At 41.6% G+C, this 14,713-nt stretch overlaps 1 protein-coding gene across 3 annotated transcripts in view; it reads right to left on the reverse strand.

Annotated features, from left to right (window-relative positions):
• LAMB4 (laminin subunit beta 4) overlaps window positions 1–14,713 on the reverse strand; it is a 108,354-nt gene that overhangs the window by 33,370 nt on the left and 60,271 nt on the right. For 2 of the 3 annotated variants that reach the window (XM_045388609.3, XM_015447931.4), the window contains exons 19-25: window positions 14,034–14,177; window positions 12,401–12,632; window positions 11,797–11,954; window positions 9,810–10,034; window positions 8,822–9,042; window positions 4,095–4,191; window positions 1,873–2,248 (exon numbers count right to left, since the gene is read on the reverse strand). In XM_045388609.3, the coding sequence (XP_045244544.2) occupies window positions 1,873–2,248; window positions 4,095–4,191; window positions 8,822–9,042; window positions 9,810–10,034; window positions 11,797–11,954; window positions 12,401–12,632; window positions 14,034–14,177 (1,453 nt within the window). Of the gene's footprint in view, window positions 1–1,872; window positions 2,249–4,094; window positions 4,192–8,821; window positions 9,043–9,809; window positions 10,035–11,796; window positions 11,955–12,400; window positions 12,747–14,033; window positions 14,178–14,713 lie in introns of those variants that run through there. The other variant, XM_074035804.1, reaches the window with a different exon arrangement.

Raw genomic sequence — 14,713 nt, forward strand, 5'->3', positions numbered from 1 at the left:
TGCTACTTTGTCTGACATTTTCCTAATGGTGTCTAACCACATGCCAGTGGTCCATGGGCCAAAGCTCATTCTCAGACAAGTTTTCTTTGGGCTATACAGTAGGGCTTCTTACAAGTGCTATTGGATTAGCTGTATACATTTTGAAGTGGGGATAGTTCAGTAAAAATAGGGATATCTGACATCTCTAGAAAATTGAGGAGATCTGTTAACATAGGGGTCCAGATCCTGCAATGCAGAAGAAGTTTTATTCCTTCTTTGTTTTTAGAGACAGGGTGTCATTCTGTCACCCAGACTGGAGTGCAGTGGCACAATCATAGTTCACTGCAGCCTTGAACTCCTGGGCTCACATGATCCTTTTGCTATGTAGCCCAGGCTGGTCTTGAACTCCTGGCCTCAAGATCCTACTGCCGCAGCCTCCCAAAGTGCTGGGATTATAGGCGAGAGCCACTGTGCCCAGCCCAGAAGTCTTTAGAGAGGTATAGATGTGCCTGTTGTCACCTGCCAGCTTGACCCTGGCCATGTGGCCTCCCTGGGCCCTGTCGTTGCATTTATGATGTGGTGACCCTTTCCCTGAACTACCTAGTAATACCTTCTTCCTTGTGCACCTTTTAAGCAATTATCATATATTTCTGGGATATTTCCCTATAGGTAATAAGTGACCTTATATTTACACTTGTGTTATATATGACATAAGCCTCTGCAGCTTCAACTATTCCTTAATCCAGGAACTTTTCTTGGTGAGGAAGGCTATTTTGCTAGATAGGCACATTTTTGGGGTTTCTTAGCAGACTATGTGCTTCTATGGGGGTAGAAACTATACCCAATTCATCCTGGTTTTGCCCATAACAGGTTGGCAAACTTTGCCTTAGGAAGCATAGCATCTCTGTCATAACTACTCAACTCTGCCATTCTGGACAGTACAGTCACAGAGGAGGGGTAAATAAATGGGTGTGGCTGTGCTCCAAGGAAACTTTATTTACATAAACAAAGGCTGTGTAAGATTCCACCTGTGGGCTGTAGTTTGCTGAGCCATGGCCCAAAACTATCAACATAATCTCAACAAATGGTTAAATTTTTTTAAAAGATTCAGTAATATGTAATAAAAATAAGCTTGCCTTTTCGAAAAATGAAAATACTTGGTATAAGACTTCATATTAGTGTATAGGCATCTAAACACCTGAAGAGCTTGGGAAGATTTGGTAAATTTTCACTAGGTGTATCATTGAAACAAATATATGTTGTTTTTGAAACCACCATAACTACCATACTTGCAATTTTATATCTTTCAGCTTTACTGAGTTTGGGCTTCCCCATTAATGACTGTCTTTTTGTTGCAATCAACGGCATCTGTAAAAATCAGATATAATCCTAACTAGGTGAGAAAAAAGTAGACAAACATGATTACCAGCTGTTTTGTTTGTTTGTTTGTTTTTGTTTTTGTTTTTGAGACAGAGTTTCACTCTTGTTGCCCAGACTGGAGTGCAATGGTGCAATCTTGGGTCACTGCAACCTTCGCCTCCAGGGTTCAAGCGATTCTCCTGCCTCAGCCTCCTGAGTAGCTGGGATTACAGGTGCCTGCCACCCGCCTGGCTAATATTTGTATTTTTAGTAGAAAGGGGGTTTCTTCATGTTGGCCAGGCTGGTCTAGAACTCTTGACCTCAAGTGATCCACCCGCCTCAGCCTCCCAAAGTGGTGGGATTACAAGCATGAGCTACGGGGCCCGGCCCAGCCTGGTTATTAACTGAACAACTATCAGTCCCCTAAAGTCAACATAGGTACATTTCTAAATTGAAGGTTGAGGATGTTAAAGCTTGGCGGGAGTTAAGGCAAATCAGGAGTTTGGCTGTCTGTTACTTGAGCATAAATCTTACCTAACAGAGTCATGATAATCCTTGACTTTTAAGAATTTCCCAGATGGGAAAACAGGATGTTTCAAAATCCTTTCTATTTCAGACACGTTCTCTCTGAGGCCTTTGAAGTCTGCCTTACAGACAGGCAGGGTCTCTCTTTTATCTTCCATGTTAGCAGCCAGTCTCATTAACCCTTGCACCGCTTTGGAGAGGGAAGAAATGGTGTGATCCCATTGATCAAAGCACAAGTGACATTGAAGACAAGTAGGGAATTCCTGGCTGTGACCCCGGGCACAGCGATCACATCTCTGGCCGCTGACACCCTCCCGGCAGCGGCACATGCCTGTGTCTGGATCACAGATGGGCTTCTGGGTACCCGCCCTGTTGCAATCACATGCTAAAAAGGAAAAGAGAAGGAGCAGAGAATGTCACTGGGTCTTTTGTTGATGACTAGCTCAAGAATCAGGTCTTTTCTTCTCTCCTGAGAATCTTCCCAACTCACACTTCTAAGATGAATATTTAAAGCCAATATAATTTCAGAGATCTGTGCAATAGCCATTATAAGACAGCATGGCTCTCTATATTCCACTAACAAATCAGTTTACTATTTCAATTTGGTAAATATCAGATGTTTTTATTTTGTGAGAGCAAGCGTCTACAAGTGGGATCCTCATCTATTTGAGTAAGAAGTGTGATTTAATGATGGACACATGGTAGTAACTCTGCTGCTACAGCCTCGGAGGGTGGTGTATCGAGACTCTCTAAGAAGTCCCATGGTCACACTTCTTCTGAGTAAAGCCCAGCTTGGGTGTGCTGACCATGCTGTCTTCCATTACATAAGGAAAACAATTTCATTTGCCAAAAAGGAGAGGAAATTAAATTCATTTCGTCTTAATTAAAAAAAAAAACTGATTCCACACAGTACTTTATTTGAGTAGGTTTCTGACCAAGCCTGAAGATAGAGGATAGGGAGATCTACTGATCTTACTGCAATCTCCAAAAGATTAGGGAATCACTAGCTTATGTTGTTGGACTAACTGCAAGGAATAAGTAATTTAAAAATGCATTTGAGGCTGGGTGTGGTGGCTCATACCTATAATCCCAGCACTTTGGGAGGCTAAGGTGGGTGGATTTTTGAGCCCAGGAGTTCCAGACCAGCATGAGCAACATGGTGAAACCCTATCTCTACAAAAAATACAAAAATTAGACAGGTGTGGTGGCATACACATGTATTCCCAGCTACTCTGGAGGCTGAGGTGGGAGGATCACTTGAGCCCAGGGAGGTTAAAGCTGCAGTGAGCTGTGATCATGCCACTACACTCCAGCACAGGCAACAGAGTGAGACCCTGTCTCAAAAAAAAAAAAAAAAAAAAAAAAAAAAAGCATTCGTTAGTTTGAGTAAAAATGATGCCAATTACAAATAAAAACTAGTTAACACACTAGGCTCTTCAGCTAGATAACATCTGTCCAGCACATTGGCCTTGGTGCAGAGGCTTAGCAGGTACCACTTAGGGGACGGTGTCATGCCACTTCATCACCCGGAGGCCATTCCCCCTTGTTAGCCACTCTTCCCCAGGAGCTTTAGTGGGGTTTGTGGCCTGACTTGATTATTTGCAGTTTCCTCTACTGCTTCTCTATAAAAGATGAAAGCATTTTTATGAAATAAGATTATCAAAACAGTAGAGGCACACAGGGAAAGAGGCTTTAAGATAGATTTTCCAAGAGCCAAAGTTTCACCCTGGGTTTTAACCCAGCAATTCCACTTAGAACTGAATAAGCGGGGCCCAGAGAAAATCATTCAGACTGTGCATTTGAATGGGGCAAGGGAATGAGCAATGTTTTTTAGCCACAAGGGCACATTTATAAAGGAATGGAGAGGAGGAAAGAGTTGCCATGTGTGGCTATGTATCACTGACCAGGGTGATAAGCCCATGATACCTGACATTTCTTTGGATTTTCTTCTTTTGGAAGCTGACTGTTCCATTTGTAATGAGTTTGAGGAATTTTAAGACAGGCTACGAATTTTAATATAGGCTAAATTTTTAACATAGGAGGAAAATAATCTTTTTGCAGGGCTACAGGAAGATTATTTTCAAAATGTAGAATTAAACTTTGTGAATTTTCTAAGTCCACCTTATTAAAAGCAACCAAAAAAAAAATTTTAAATTCAGTTGATTCATAGCATGTCCATGGTAGGGCCAGGCTGACTGCATAAATGAGTTTTTAGGATTCCCAGTACTTACGAATGCATCTCCCAGGTGGATCACCATAATAATTTTCCTGGCACTCACTGCAACGTTTCCCGCCGTAGCCTAATTTACATGGACACTGGCCTGTAAGCTGTGAGAACAGTCATGGGTGAGGAATTGACAAGCTTTATGGTCTAAAAAAATAATGCATTTTAACAGGAAACATTTTCCCCTCTGGTGATTTAGAACATACAGCTGTGCAAAGGCGGAGGAAGGATGATTCCCATGGCCAGCAGCCACCCCCGACAATACCAAGGATCAGGAGTTAATGTGCTTTGGCCTAAAGCTCCTGAATATATCGCCTGCGTCCAGATGTTCAGGGACAGGTGGCCCAAACTGGGAAACATACACAGATATAAATGAACACAAAACACATAATGAGAAATGGGCCAGATTCTTTTCCTCAACTGTTATGGGAGTTCCTCCGTAAGTGAGTGAGGCCAAAGACCTGGTCTACCATTCATCAGTTAATGTGTCAAGTAATGTTTTCATTATGGAATGTATGATGTAGTTTTTACCAACTGGATTAGCGTTTTGCTCAAGAAAACATCTTTTTTTTTTGTACTTCATGCTTAATGATTTAATGAGAGTTACTTAACTGTGTTTTTCAGAGAGGGCTGAACTTTTCTTTACCCTCCCAGCTGAACTCTAGACCAGCTTTTCTGAAAACTGAGGAGGTTGGAAAATTAACAGGAGAAAATACAAAAGCAAATCACTATTGTTGTAGGCCTAAATTAGCTGCTTAAACAACAACTCCGTAAGTTTCCCGTGAATAAGTGGCTGGATTCATAGAGTGACTGAATCTGCCACGTTTCTTTTTCTTTTTTTTTTTTTTGAGACTGAATCTCACTCTGTTCCCCAGGCTGGAAGGCAGTGGCACGATCTCAGCTCATTGCAACCTCTGCCTCCCAGGTTCAAGCAATTACTTCCACCTCAACCTCCCGAGTAGCTGGGACCACAGGCATGCACCACCATGCCCAGCAATCTTTTGTATTTTTAGTACAGACAAGGTTTCACCATGTTGGCCAGGCTGGTCTCGAACTCCTGACCTCAAGTGATGCCCCTGCCTCAGCCTCCCAAAGTGGGATTACAGGTGTGGGCCACCATGCCTGGCCTGAATCTGCCAAGTTTCAATATCTTTGGAGTTCCTGCCAGCTTCTGCTCAAATGTAAGGAGTTATGTGGTGCTTGTTGCCCTGAGGCCTGTTGTACTGCTGATTGCCCCTGATTATTGGGCAGTGCTTTCTTATACCAAAGTAGAATCTGCCTCCTTTTAACTTGTTCCCATTGTTCTGTGTCCTTACAAAATTGCACAAAACAGTTTGCAATTGCCTCTTCCCCCTTACAGTCCTTCTCTCAACTAGAGATGGCCATTCCAACCTACCTTGGCTTCTTTTCTTCAGGTCGATCACCCCTAAGTCTCTCTAGCCTTTGTCACAGAATAGCATAGTTCTGTCCATTATCTTGGTTGTCTCCCTTTGGGCACATACTAGTCTGTCAATATAATGTTTAAAATATGGTGCTCAGAAATGACAACAATGCTCCTGGCACCATCGGGCCAGGAGAGCAGATAATGGGACGGTAACTGTCCTCAACCTGGGCACAGCACCCCCCTACTCCAGCCTGTCCAGGCGTCGCTTCTTTGGCAACCCTACCACTCTGCTTGCTCACTGGAAGCCTGCACGCAATGAAAATCCTCAGATTTTTCTCACAAGAGCTGGTGCCAAGTTCTTACTCCCACCCTGTATTTATGCAAGGGATTTAAAAAACCCAGTTGCAAAACTTTACTTTTACCCTGTTAACATTTCATCTCCTTGTTTCCAGCCTGCATGACAGCCTACTGGGATATCTTGTTCTGTCTTTATCATATTAGCTTACGGCTTTGTAATATCTGCAAATTTGAGAAGCATGTTTCTCCAACTCCATCTAAAGTGTTGATGAAAATAATGGATGGCACATTTGGATCTCTCTGTGGGAATGTACCAGGAGCCACCTCTTGGCTAACATAGAGACATCTATCAGTAGTTGTTTAAACAGCTGGGAATCTAAATGTCCACATGTCTTCTCTGCACTCCAGTGAACATGTTTCTTGATTGCAGAGACCAGTGTTCCCCCAAGGGATCTCCTATGCACCAAATAACCCAAAGGACCCTTGTCATGAGGGGCTTCCTGGTTAAACCAAAACCATCTATCTTTCAGCTTCATAGGCTACCTTGGAACTGTGGTCTTTATTGAATGCTGCTACAAATATGCTTCCCAAAAGGTCTAAGAAACTTGCCATATAGCGTTGTCTTGAGCACTAGGAGTCCCTCAAGAATTGGGAAGCCAGGTGGTCACGTGGAGATCTACCACTTTATTCTATGGTTAGTGGCTGCAGGCATGGGGAACGGAGGGGAGCTTATAAAACAGGCATGGCCGTCCAGTGTCCAGATCTTGGTTTCTAACACTACTCTCTAGTAAAGGAATCAGTGTTCCTTAGATAAATAGCTGATTCTAGGACTGGGGCAGAGAATACATAAGATGAGCCTGGAACATTTTGCAGTGCCAGAAAGTAAGAAATGCTTTTTAAAACTCTACAGTATTGGCCTATGTCAAAGGGACACAGGAGCCACTGAGAGATCTTCCAGTGACCAAAGCTGGAACAATTTGAACCACAAAATAAAGTAGTGTTGGACTATCCCCAAAAGTGTAAATATCCATGAGTCCATGCTGATATAAATAAACGGTCGAACGAATGAATAAACGTAAGACAACAGACAAATCTCCAGTGCAGAAGAATTCCAATGATTCGTGGAGATACTCTGTCTTTGAGGAGGAAGAGCATAGCCCCCTACTCCTTAAGTAGGTTGTACATAGTGACTTCCTTCCATGGAGCACAGTAGAAAAAGGAGGAAAAAGAGTAACTTGATGATATAACAACCTGACAAACACTGCTTCAATCAGGTGACCAAAATTCACATTAACAGTGATAAGTCATGTTAATAATATGTACCCTTAATAGGATGTGATGAGAGTGGCACTTGACCTCTCTGGTGTTTTCAGAACCTATAAACCCAGTCTAATCATGAGAAGAATACCAGATAAATTTGAATTGAGCGACATTCTACAAAATAAGGAAGGCCTGAGAAACTATCGCAGCCAACAGGAGCCTAAGGAAATAAGATGACTAAATATAATGTGTTCTGAATGGACTCCTGGAACAGGAAAAGGACATTAGCTAAAAATTAAGGAAATCTGACTAAATTTGTTAGCAATAATGTATCAATATTGATTCATTAATAGTGACAAATGTTATTAAATTAATATAAGGTGTTAATAATAGAAGAAACTGGGTATGGTGTTTATTTTCTCTGTTCTATCTTTACAACTTCACAAATGTATTCTGAAACAAAAAGCTTATTTTTAAAAAGGTATGTTGTGGGGGCTGGGCGTCGTGGCTCGTGCCTGTAATCCCAACACTCTGGGAGGCCGAGGTGGGCGGATCACTTGAGATCAGGAGTTTGAGACCAGCCTGGCCAACATGATGAAACCCTGTCTCTACTAAGAATACAAAAATTAGCAGGGCATGGTGGCGGGGGCCTGTAATCCCAGCTACTCAGGAGGCTGAGGCAGGAGAATTGCTTGAACCCAGGAGGCGGAGGTTGCAGTGAGCCAAGATCATGCCACTGCACTCAGGCCTGGGTGACAGAGCAAGACTCTTGTCTCAAAAAAAAAAAAAAAAAAAAAAAGTATGGTGTTTATGTGGGTTGGTGGATGAGGATTGGAAAGAAAGGAAAAGAAGAGAAGGAAAAACACGTTCTACATATAAGAACTACCTTCAAAAGATTTGACCTTTGAATAATAGGTTAAATAGTGCAGCTGAAATAGGAGGTGAGCCATGCTTACTAATTGAAAAGACTCCAGTTACTTAAATTTGCATTTTCATTCCAATTAAATCCTGATCCCTATATTGTGAATTTGGCTTTTTCTAACATTTCTTGTCATTGTTTTTACCCTTTTCCCCCCAAACTCTATTAATGTGAAAATTATTTCAAAGAATAGATTAAGCCAAAAGACAAAAACCAAAACAACTGCCAAAAAAACTAGGCATGATATTAACAAATAGTTTTTTTCCCACAAGTAATGTTATCCTTATTAAAAATTCTGTGCTCACTGGTTTATTGACTGAAAAATCACACATGCATCTATCTATGTAGTATTAGTTGTATATGAAACATTGAAGATTTGCTCCTGGTACACATGCCTACATGATGCCAGTCTAGAAGTCAAGAAGACTTCTTATTTTACCCATATGTAAAGCCATTGGTGAGCAATAGGAAACAACAGCTCAGTTTTTTAAATGGACTTGTGGGTTTTGAAGGTATCTGTTTATTTTCGTTCTGATTAATAATCTCTTCTGATTATTTCTTAGATCTTCCCTATGATTACACGTATGAAATAGTGAAAGGTGAGGTTGATGTCTGTGTTCCATTGTGTATGAATTCTGACTTCCTCAGTCACAGAGAGAAAACTGAAGTAGGCGAAGCTGAACTGAGATGCTCATTCTCTTTTTTTGGTTTTCATTCCTTGATAGAGGCTGACTCCATCCCCTGTAAGGCCAATCCTGTTTAAATGCACTAATTAACAACAGTACATAAAAAAAACTTTCTTTACACATTTACAAACCATGTCTCACTATCAGTCCTTACTCTGAGTGCACTAGTAAGTTTTAAAGTATCTTGCCTGGTCACAGTGGCTACTTTGAGAGGTCCTAGGGTCACAGTCACATGACTGACATCCTCTGCCAGGGACCAGATTCCAGTATCCATCAGCACAACGATCACAGGCCAGGCCTGTGACATTCGGCAGACAAGGGCATGCACCAGTGACAGGGTCACAGAGGCAAGCTCCCCCACCAGGGGGACACTCCACGGGACTCACGCCAGAAGCATGGCAGGAGCATCCTAGGATGATAAAACCATCATCAGAGGTAAATTCAATGATAAATTTGGCATTTAGCAAACCATACAAAGAGCATTTTAGACCTGGATGTACCATTTCTCCAAGGGGCTCAAAGAACAAACACCTTATAATAGTAAAGAATTTACCGAAGAATCTAAGCAGGTTGAACCCATTTAATGGTTTCCGATCTCCCCAAATGGCAAGTTCATGTGGTGGAACTTGTGCCAAGAGCTCACAGTTAGGATGCCTAAAAATCTTATTTTTCCCTCATGTCACTCACCAAAGTCCCATTTATTTAAATGACTTGAAAACAATGGTTCACTTATACATTACAGTCACTTGATGAGTTTGTTACAATGCAGATTCCTGGGCTTCACTCCCAGAGAGTCTGACTCAGTGGGTCTGAAGTACAGCCTAGGAATTTGCATGTTAATACACCTCACCTCCCCACTGCTCTGGCACTGGTCAACTGCGGACTAAACTCTGAGAAACAACGCTTTGAATCCACGAGGACAGGTATTTCAGGCAACAGACACAAAAGGCAAACTAGTAATACCAGTGAGAACATTGTGGCTGCATCTGAGAATACCAGTGATTGCATTGCACTGATTTCTGTTGATGAGTTCAGTACAACAGCCCTGTCACCTGGTGGGTGCTGCTTTTGCCTGCTGGGACTGGCTTAACTGAAATGAGCATGGGAGAGTTGACAACACACTTACAAGCTGTCACTCAGCTGATACATTTCGCCCCGGGAGTTTTGCAGACTTACTTCTGCAGGTCTGATTGAGGGCTGATCCATAGTGACCTGGTTTGCAGAGCTGGCAGTTTGCACCCTGAGTGTTGTGCAAACATCGAAGGCACTCCCCTGTTACCCGGCTGCAGGACTCTGGATCGGTTACATCTATGTTGTTGTTGCAGGGACATGGTTGGCAAGGTGCTCCTGAAATTCTTGGATTTCCATAGAAACCAGTAGAGCATTCTCCACACTGAGTACCTGAAAGACAGGGGGAGGAAAAGGAATGGGGTGAGGTGTCAGTGTTGGGAGCGAGGAGGAGATCGATGTCCTAAATAGAAAATTATTGGGCTCCTCAATAAATAATGAGAAATCCCACATTCGGGGTGAATAAGGAAAAGTGTTCTAAGTGAAACAAAACCTTCATTTTCATTATTATTCATTTAGAGAACAAAATAATTATTTGGCACTCAAAAGTGTTTGGTGGAGAATGGATTCCAGGCTTTCTTCAAATACCATGGAGCTGTGGGCTCAGGATATCTAGATCCTTATATAATCAGCATCACACTAGCATGCCCCAGGACCCAAGACTAATCTCAGCCCCTGTTCTCCTGGGGCAACCCACTCTCAGGTGATCCTAGAGGTGAACTAAGGTGAAAATAGAGCAGGCCTGAAGGGAAAGTCCCAAACAGCAATAGCCGTCACTTCTAGAAGTGAAGATGAGCAAGACCAGTTTTCATGACATATGAGCCCTTGAGGGTGTTTCTATTAAGCAGTCTGGAGGAACCACTTTTCTCTCCAACACTCTTTACCCTTGCAACCTTGAGATGACTGCAGCTTTTTAGGTGCCCAAACTGTGGCTCCACTCTCCACGTTTTGGTTCATCCCACTTGGAAATGTTCATTTAGCCCAAACGTGGTCTCAGTTCTTAAAAAGTGACCAAACACACCAAACTGTGCATGGAAAAGAGGCTGCAAGGGAAGAGGTGAGAATTAACTGTTGACCTTAGATGTAACAAATGAGGGGAAAATCAGGCATGTAATTTATTATCATGATAGTAATTATCATTAATATTGCCATATGTTCTACATATCATTAAATCAAATAGACTTCATAAGTTATCTTCTTGTTTGTAGTAAACATTCACACTCGTGTTTAAATACCTTTTTATTTTTTCAATTTAGAGAGAGGGTCTTGCTCTGTTGCACAGGCCCCAGGCTGGAGTGTAGTGGCATAATCAGAGCTCACTGTAACCATGAACTCCTGGGCTCAAGCGATCCTCTTGCTTCAGTCTCCTGAGTATCTAGGACTACAGATGCAATCCATCATGTCTAGCTAATTTTTAAAATTTCTTTGTGGAGACAGGGTCTTGCTTTGTGGCCCAGGCTGGTCTTGAATTCCTGGCCTCAAGTAATCCTCCCTCACCCACTTCCCAGCCTTCCAAAGTACTGGGATTACAGGTGTGAGCCACTGTGCCTAGCTCTCTTAAAGTCTTTAACATTTTTAATTGTGCAAGAGATACATGTTTTGAATTAAGACTTATGTGATGTCTGTAGAACGCCCAAATATTGTTTCACGATATCTGAAAAAATTCGTAATGTCTATGAAATATCAAATTGAATATTTGACATTATGCAAAGAAGCATTTGACTAATTCCATTTATTTTTTAGTTGCTTGTTATATATAGTATATATGCTACTTTATCACATTTATATCTTACTTAACATGTGATAATTTTATTTTAAATAAATTAATTGATTTGGTCTCATTTGGTCAATTAATTTTCTAGAACATTATTTGCAAACAATTATAGCTCAGTGGCCAATGAGTTTTAATTGTCACTGATTTGTTGAATCATTCAAATTCTTTGTTCAATAAAGCAGCAATTTATCACATTGTGTCTTCTTACCATTTCTGCACCACACATCTGTCCAAGATAGATAAGTCATGAATATATGATCATTTTACAGATTATAGTGTGGGATAAAGAGAAAAAATTGCATCAAGCACTATACCACATACTCGTATAACCTTGAAGACAATTGCAGATTACATCTGAGCTCCACAGATTCTGATAACAGGAATGGGCAAAATACTGATTGCTTGAGGGATCATCCGGACACAGGCAAGGACGACAGGGCTGTCCTGAAGAAGGATTTCCATAGTAACCATCAATACACCTGTCAAGACAATTTCCTTTCACCAAAATGTTCCCAGGAAAAGATCACGTTAGCCAATGAGGATTTGCTATACTTTAAAACAGTGCAACTCTGAAAACTGAATATTTTAGAAGACGTTCATTTGCTCTGCAAAACAACTTTTGGTTTTAAATCAAAAGTCTCAAGGTATGGTCAATTAAACTCTGTGTAATAGCACTCGATTTACATGTCACATTTGAGGAACATAGAAAGTAACATGCCAGGCAAATGTGTGTTATTGATTTAATCCAACATTTTCTGGCTCGTAAGATGATTTTGAAGGGTGAGAAAACAATGATCTCCCCCACCTTTAACAGTCCTCCCTCCCACACTTAAATATTGTTGAGTCTCTACTCAATGGACCTCCATTAGGAGATTGGAACAAAGTATCAAAAACCTGGAAATTAAAGTGCATATGAATTCCATACCTTTCACAGTTTCTGCCAGTTGTAAAGCCTCCACAATTGAAGCATGACCCCGTCTCAGGATCACAAAGTTCAGCAAACCCATTACAAGGGCAAGACCGGCAGCTGGGAAATCCAAAGTAGCCTGCCAGGCAGCGATCACAGCGGCGGCCAGACACCTCTCCATGGCAGGGGCACTGTCCTGTTACTAGGTCACACACAGTGTCCTTTGATCCTTGAGGATGGCAGTGACATGCTGGATAAAGCAAAGAGAAGTATGCTGGGGCAGGGATGAGTGGTGTGTGGTGGTGAAAGAGTTACAGTTCTGGTGTCACGTTTCCTGTCCCAAGCTCGGTGAACCAAGTAAGCCTGTAAGGTGCTTAGGACAGAGCTTATAATGAGTTCCAGGTAAACGTTAAATAACAACTCACTGAGTCACTGGATAAACAGTATGTTGCGAACAATTGGGTCTTATGAACATTTGTTGTTTATACAGAGAAACCAAACAAGTAACATGTTTTTAATGACTTAAACTTCCATATATCTTAGGTATATTAATAAAACCTCTAGTATTAATATTATAGTATTAATATAGTATATATAACTACTATACTATAATAATGGTATAGTATTAATATAACCTCTAGATTATAAACCATGTAAGAACCCATCTTAACACGGTCAGAGTTTTCTTTTTCCTAGACAAGATGGGAGAGGCCCAATCCTTTTCTGATAAATTGTTGAATCCCTTGAGCCAATCTTCCCTGTGCCACAATGTGATGCCAGTTTATTTGATATGGTGGCACATGGAAGAAATGTTTGTTCCTTTGTCTAGATCCCTTTGTGTATCTCAGGCATTTTGTAACTTTTTTTTAAAAGAAAAGAAAGCAATGATGGGTCCAGTGATGGGCTGGGTGGGCGGCCATGCCCAAGCAATGCCCAGGAAGGGGAACCATCTCTCTGAATTACGACAGAAAAGATATGTTTCCCTACTTGGAAAGGAAATTAACCTATCTGTAGGTTTTCATGGTTCCTAAGGTAGGAATCTGAGGGAACAGTATTTTCACTAATGATTTTCACTGTGAAGAGAGAACTATATACCATGAGAGCTGGATTATCACCTGTGGATGAAGCCCCATCTAAACCCTTATCAGTGAGTGACTTATGAACTGAGTTACAAGGCTGTTTGCAAACCTCGCATCAGAAAGGGTGACACCCTTGTTGGGAGAAGTCTTGTCTGTGGTGGCAGCATTGTCCCTTTCTTGACTCCCCAATCTTATCATTGTTTTAGCCTTTCCAGCCACTGGGCTCGTGAGCTAGATCCTCAAGCTGGCTTTGCCAGCTCCCTTCATGGTGCTCCACATTTTACCTTAACCATCCATTTGATACAGACTGCAAACTTCCAGAGGCATGGACTATGCTTTGTTCATTACTCTCAGTTCCTAATGCAGCTCTGCCTACAGTCAGGGCCCATTGATGAATGGATGAATGAAGTGTAGCAAAAAAATGTTCAGTATATTTTATCTACATAGATAGTCTGAATAATGTAGTCAAGTTTCCAATCTCCTCCCCTTAAAAACTCCCCCCATGACTTTGCCTGCTGTCAAAATGTCAAGACTGTGAGCAAGTGTTTCCCCTGGTATGTTTTGCTACGTACGGTGACAGCCATGATGCCCCAAACCATAGCTTCCAGGTGAGCACCTATCACAGCAGCGCCCGACCACAAGAGATTTACACTGGCACTGGCCTCCAAGTCGACTACAGCTGGATCCGACTGAGCCCTGGGGGTGACACTTGCAGGCTGCAAGGAACAAAGGAAGGGAGGTAGAAACGAATGAAAAGGCAGAGAAGCACCTCACCTTGTTAGTAGCTATAGTTTACCTCTCCCTCATTTAAGACCTCTTTAACACTCAACTCCCTCATCTGTTAAACAGGGATAATATAGGATCTGCCTTGTGGGACTGTTGTATGGATAAAAGGAAATAAGGTCTATGAAGTACTTAGAACAGTGCTGGTACATAGGGTGCTCAATAAACATTACTTAACAAGTTAACAGACTTAAAATTGGTTTTAAATAATTATTCGAATGTAATTAATACTATTGGCATTCTTAATACTTCAATTCCTGATGTTCTACATTGGTGCTGAATTTTACCGACTATTTTATTTATTTTTTAGAGACAAGGTCTCACTCTGTTACTGGAGTGGTGTGATCTTAGCTCACTGCAGCCTTGAATTCCAGGGCTTAAGCAATCCTCCTGCCTCAGCCTCCCAAGTAGCTAGGGCTACAGGTGTCTGCCCCTTACTAGTTTTTTGTTTGTTTTTTGTTTTTTTGAG

The sequence above is a fragment of the Macaca fascicularis genome, chromosome 3 (assembly GCF_037993035.2).
Source record: "Macaca fascicularis isolate 582-1 chromosome 3, T2T-MFA8v1.1".
NCBI lineage: Eukaryota > Metazoa > Chordata > Mammalia > Primates > Cercopithecidae > Macaca > Macaca fascicularis.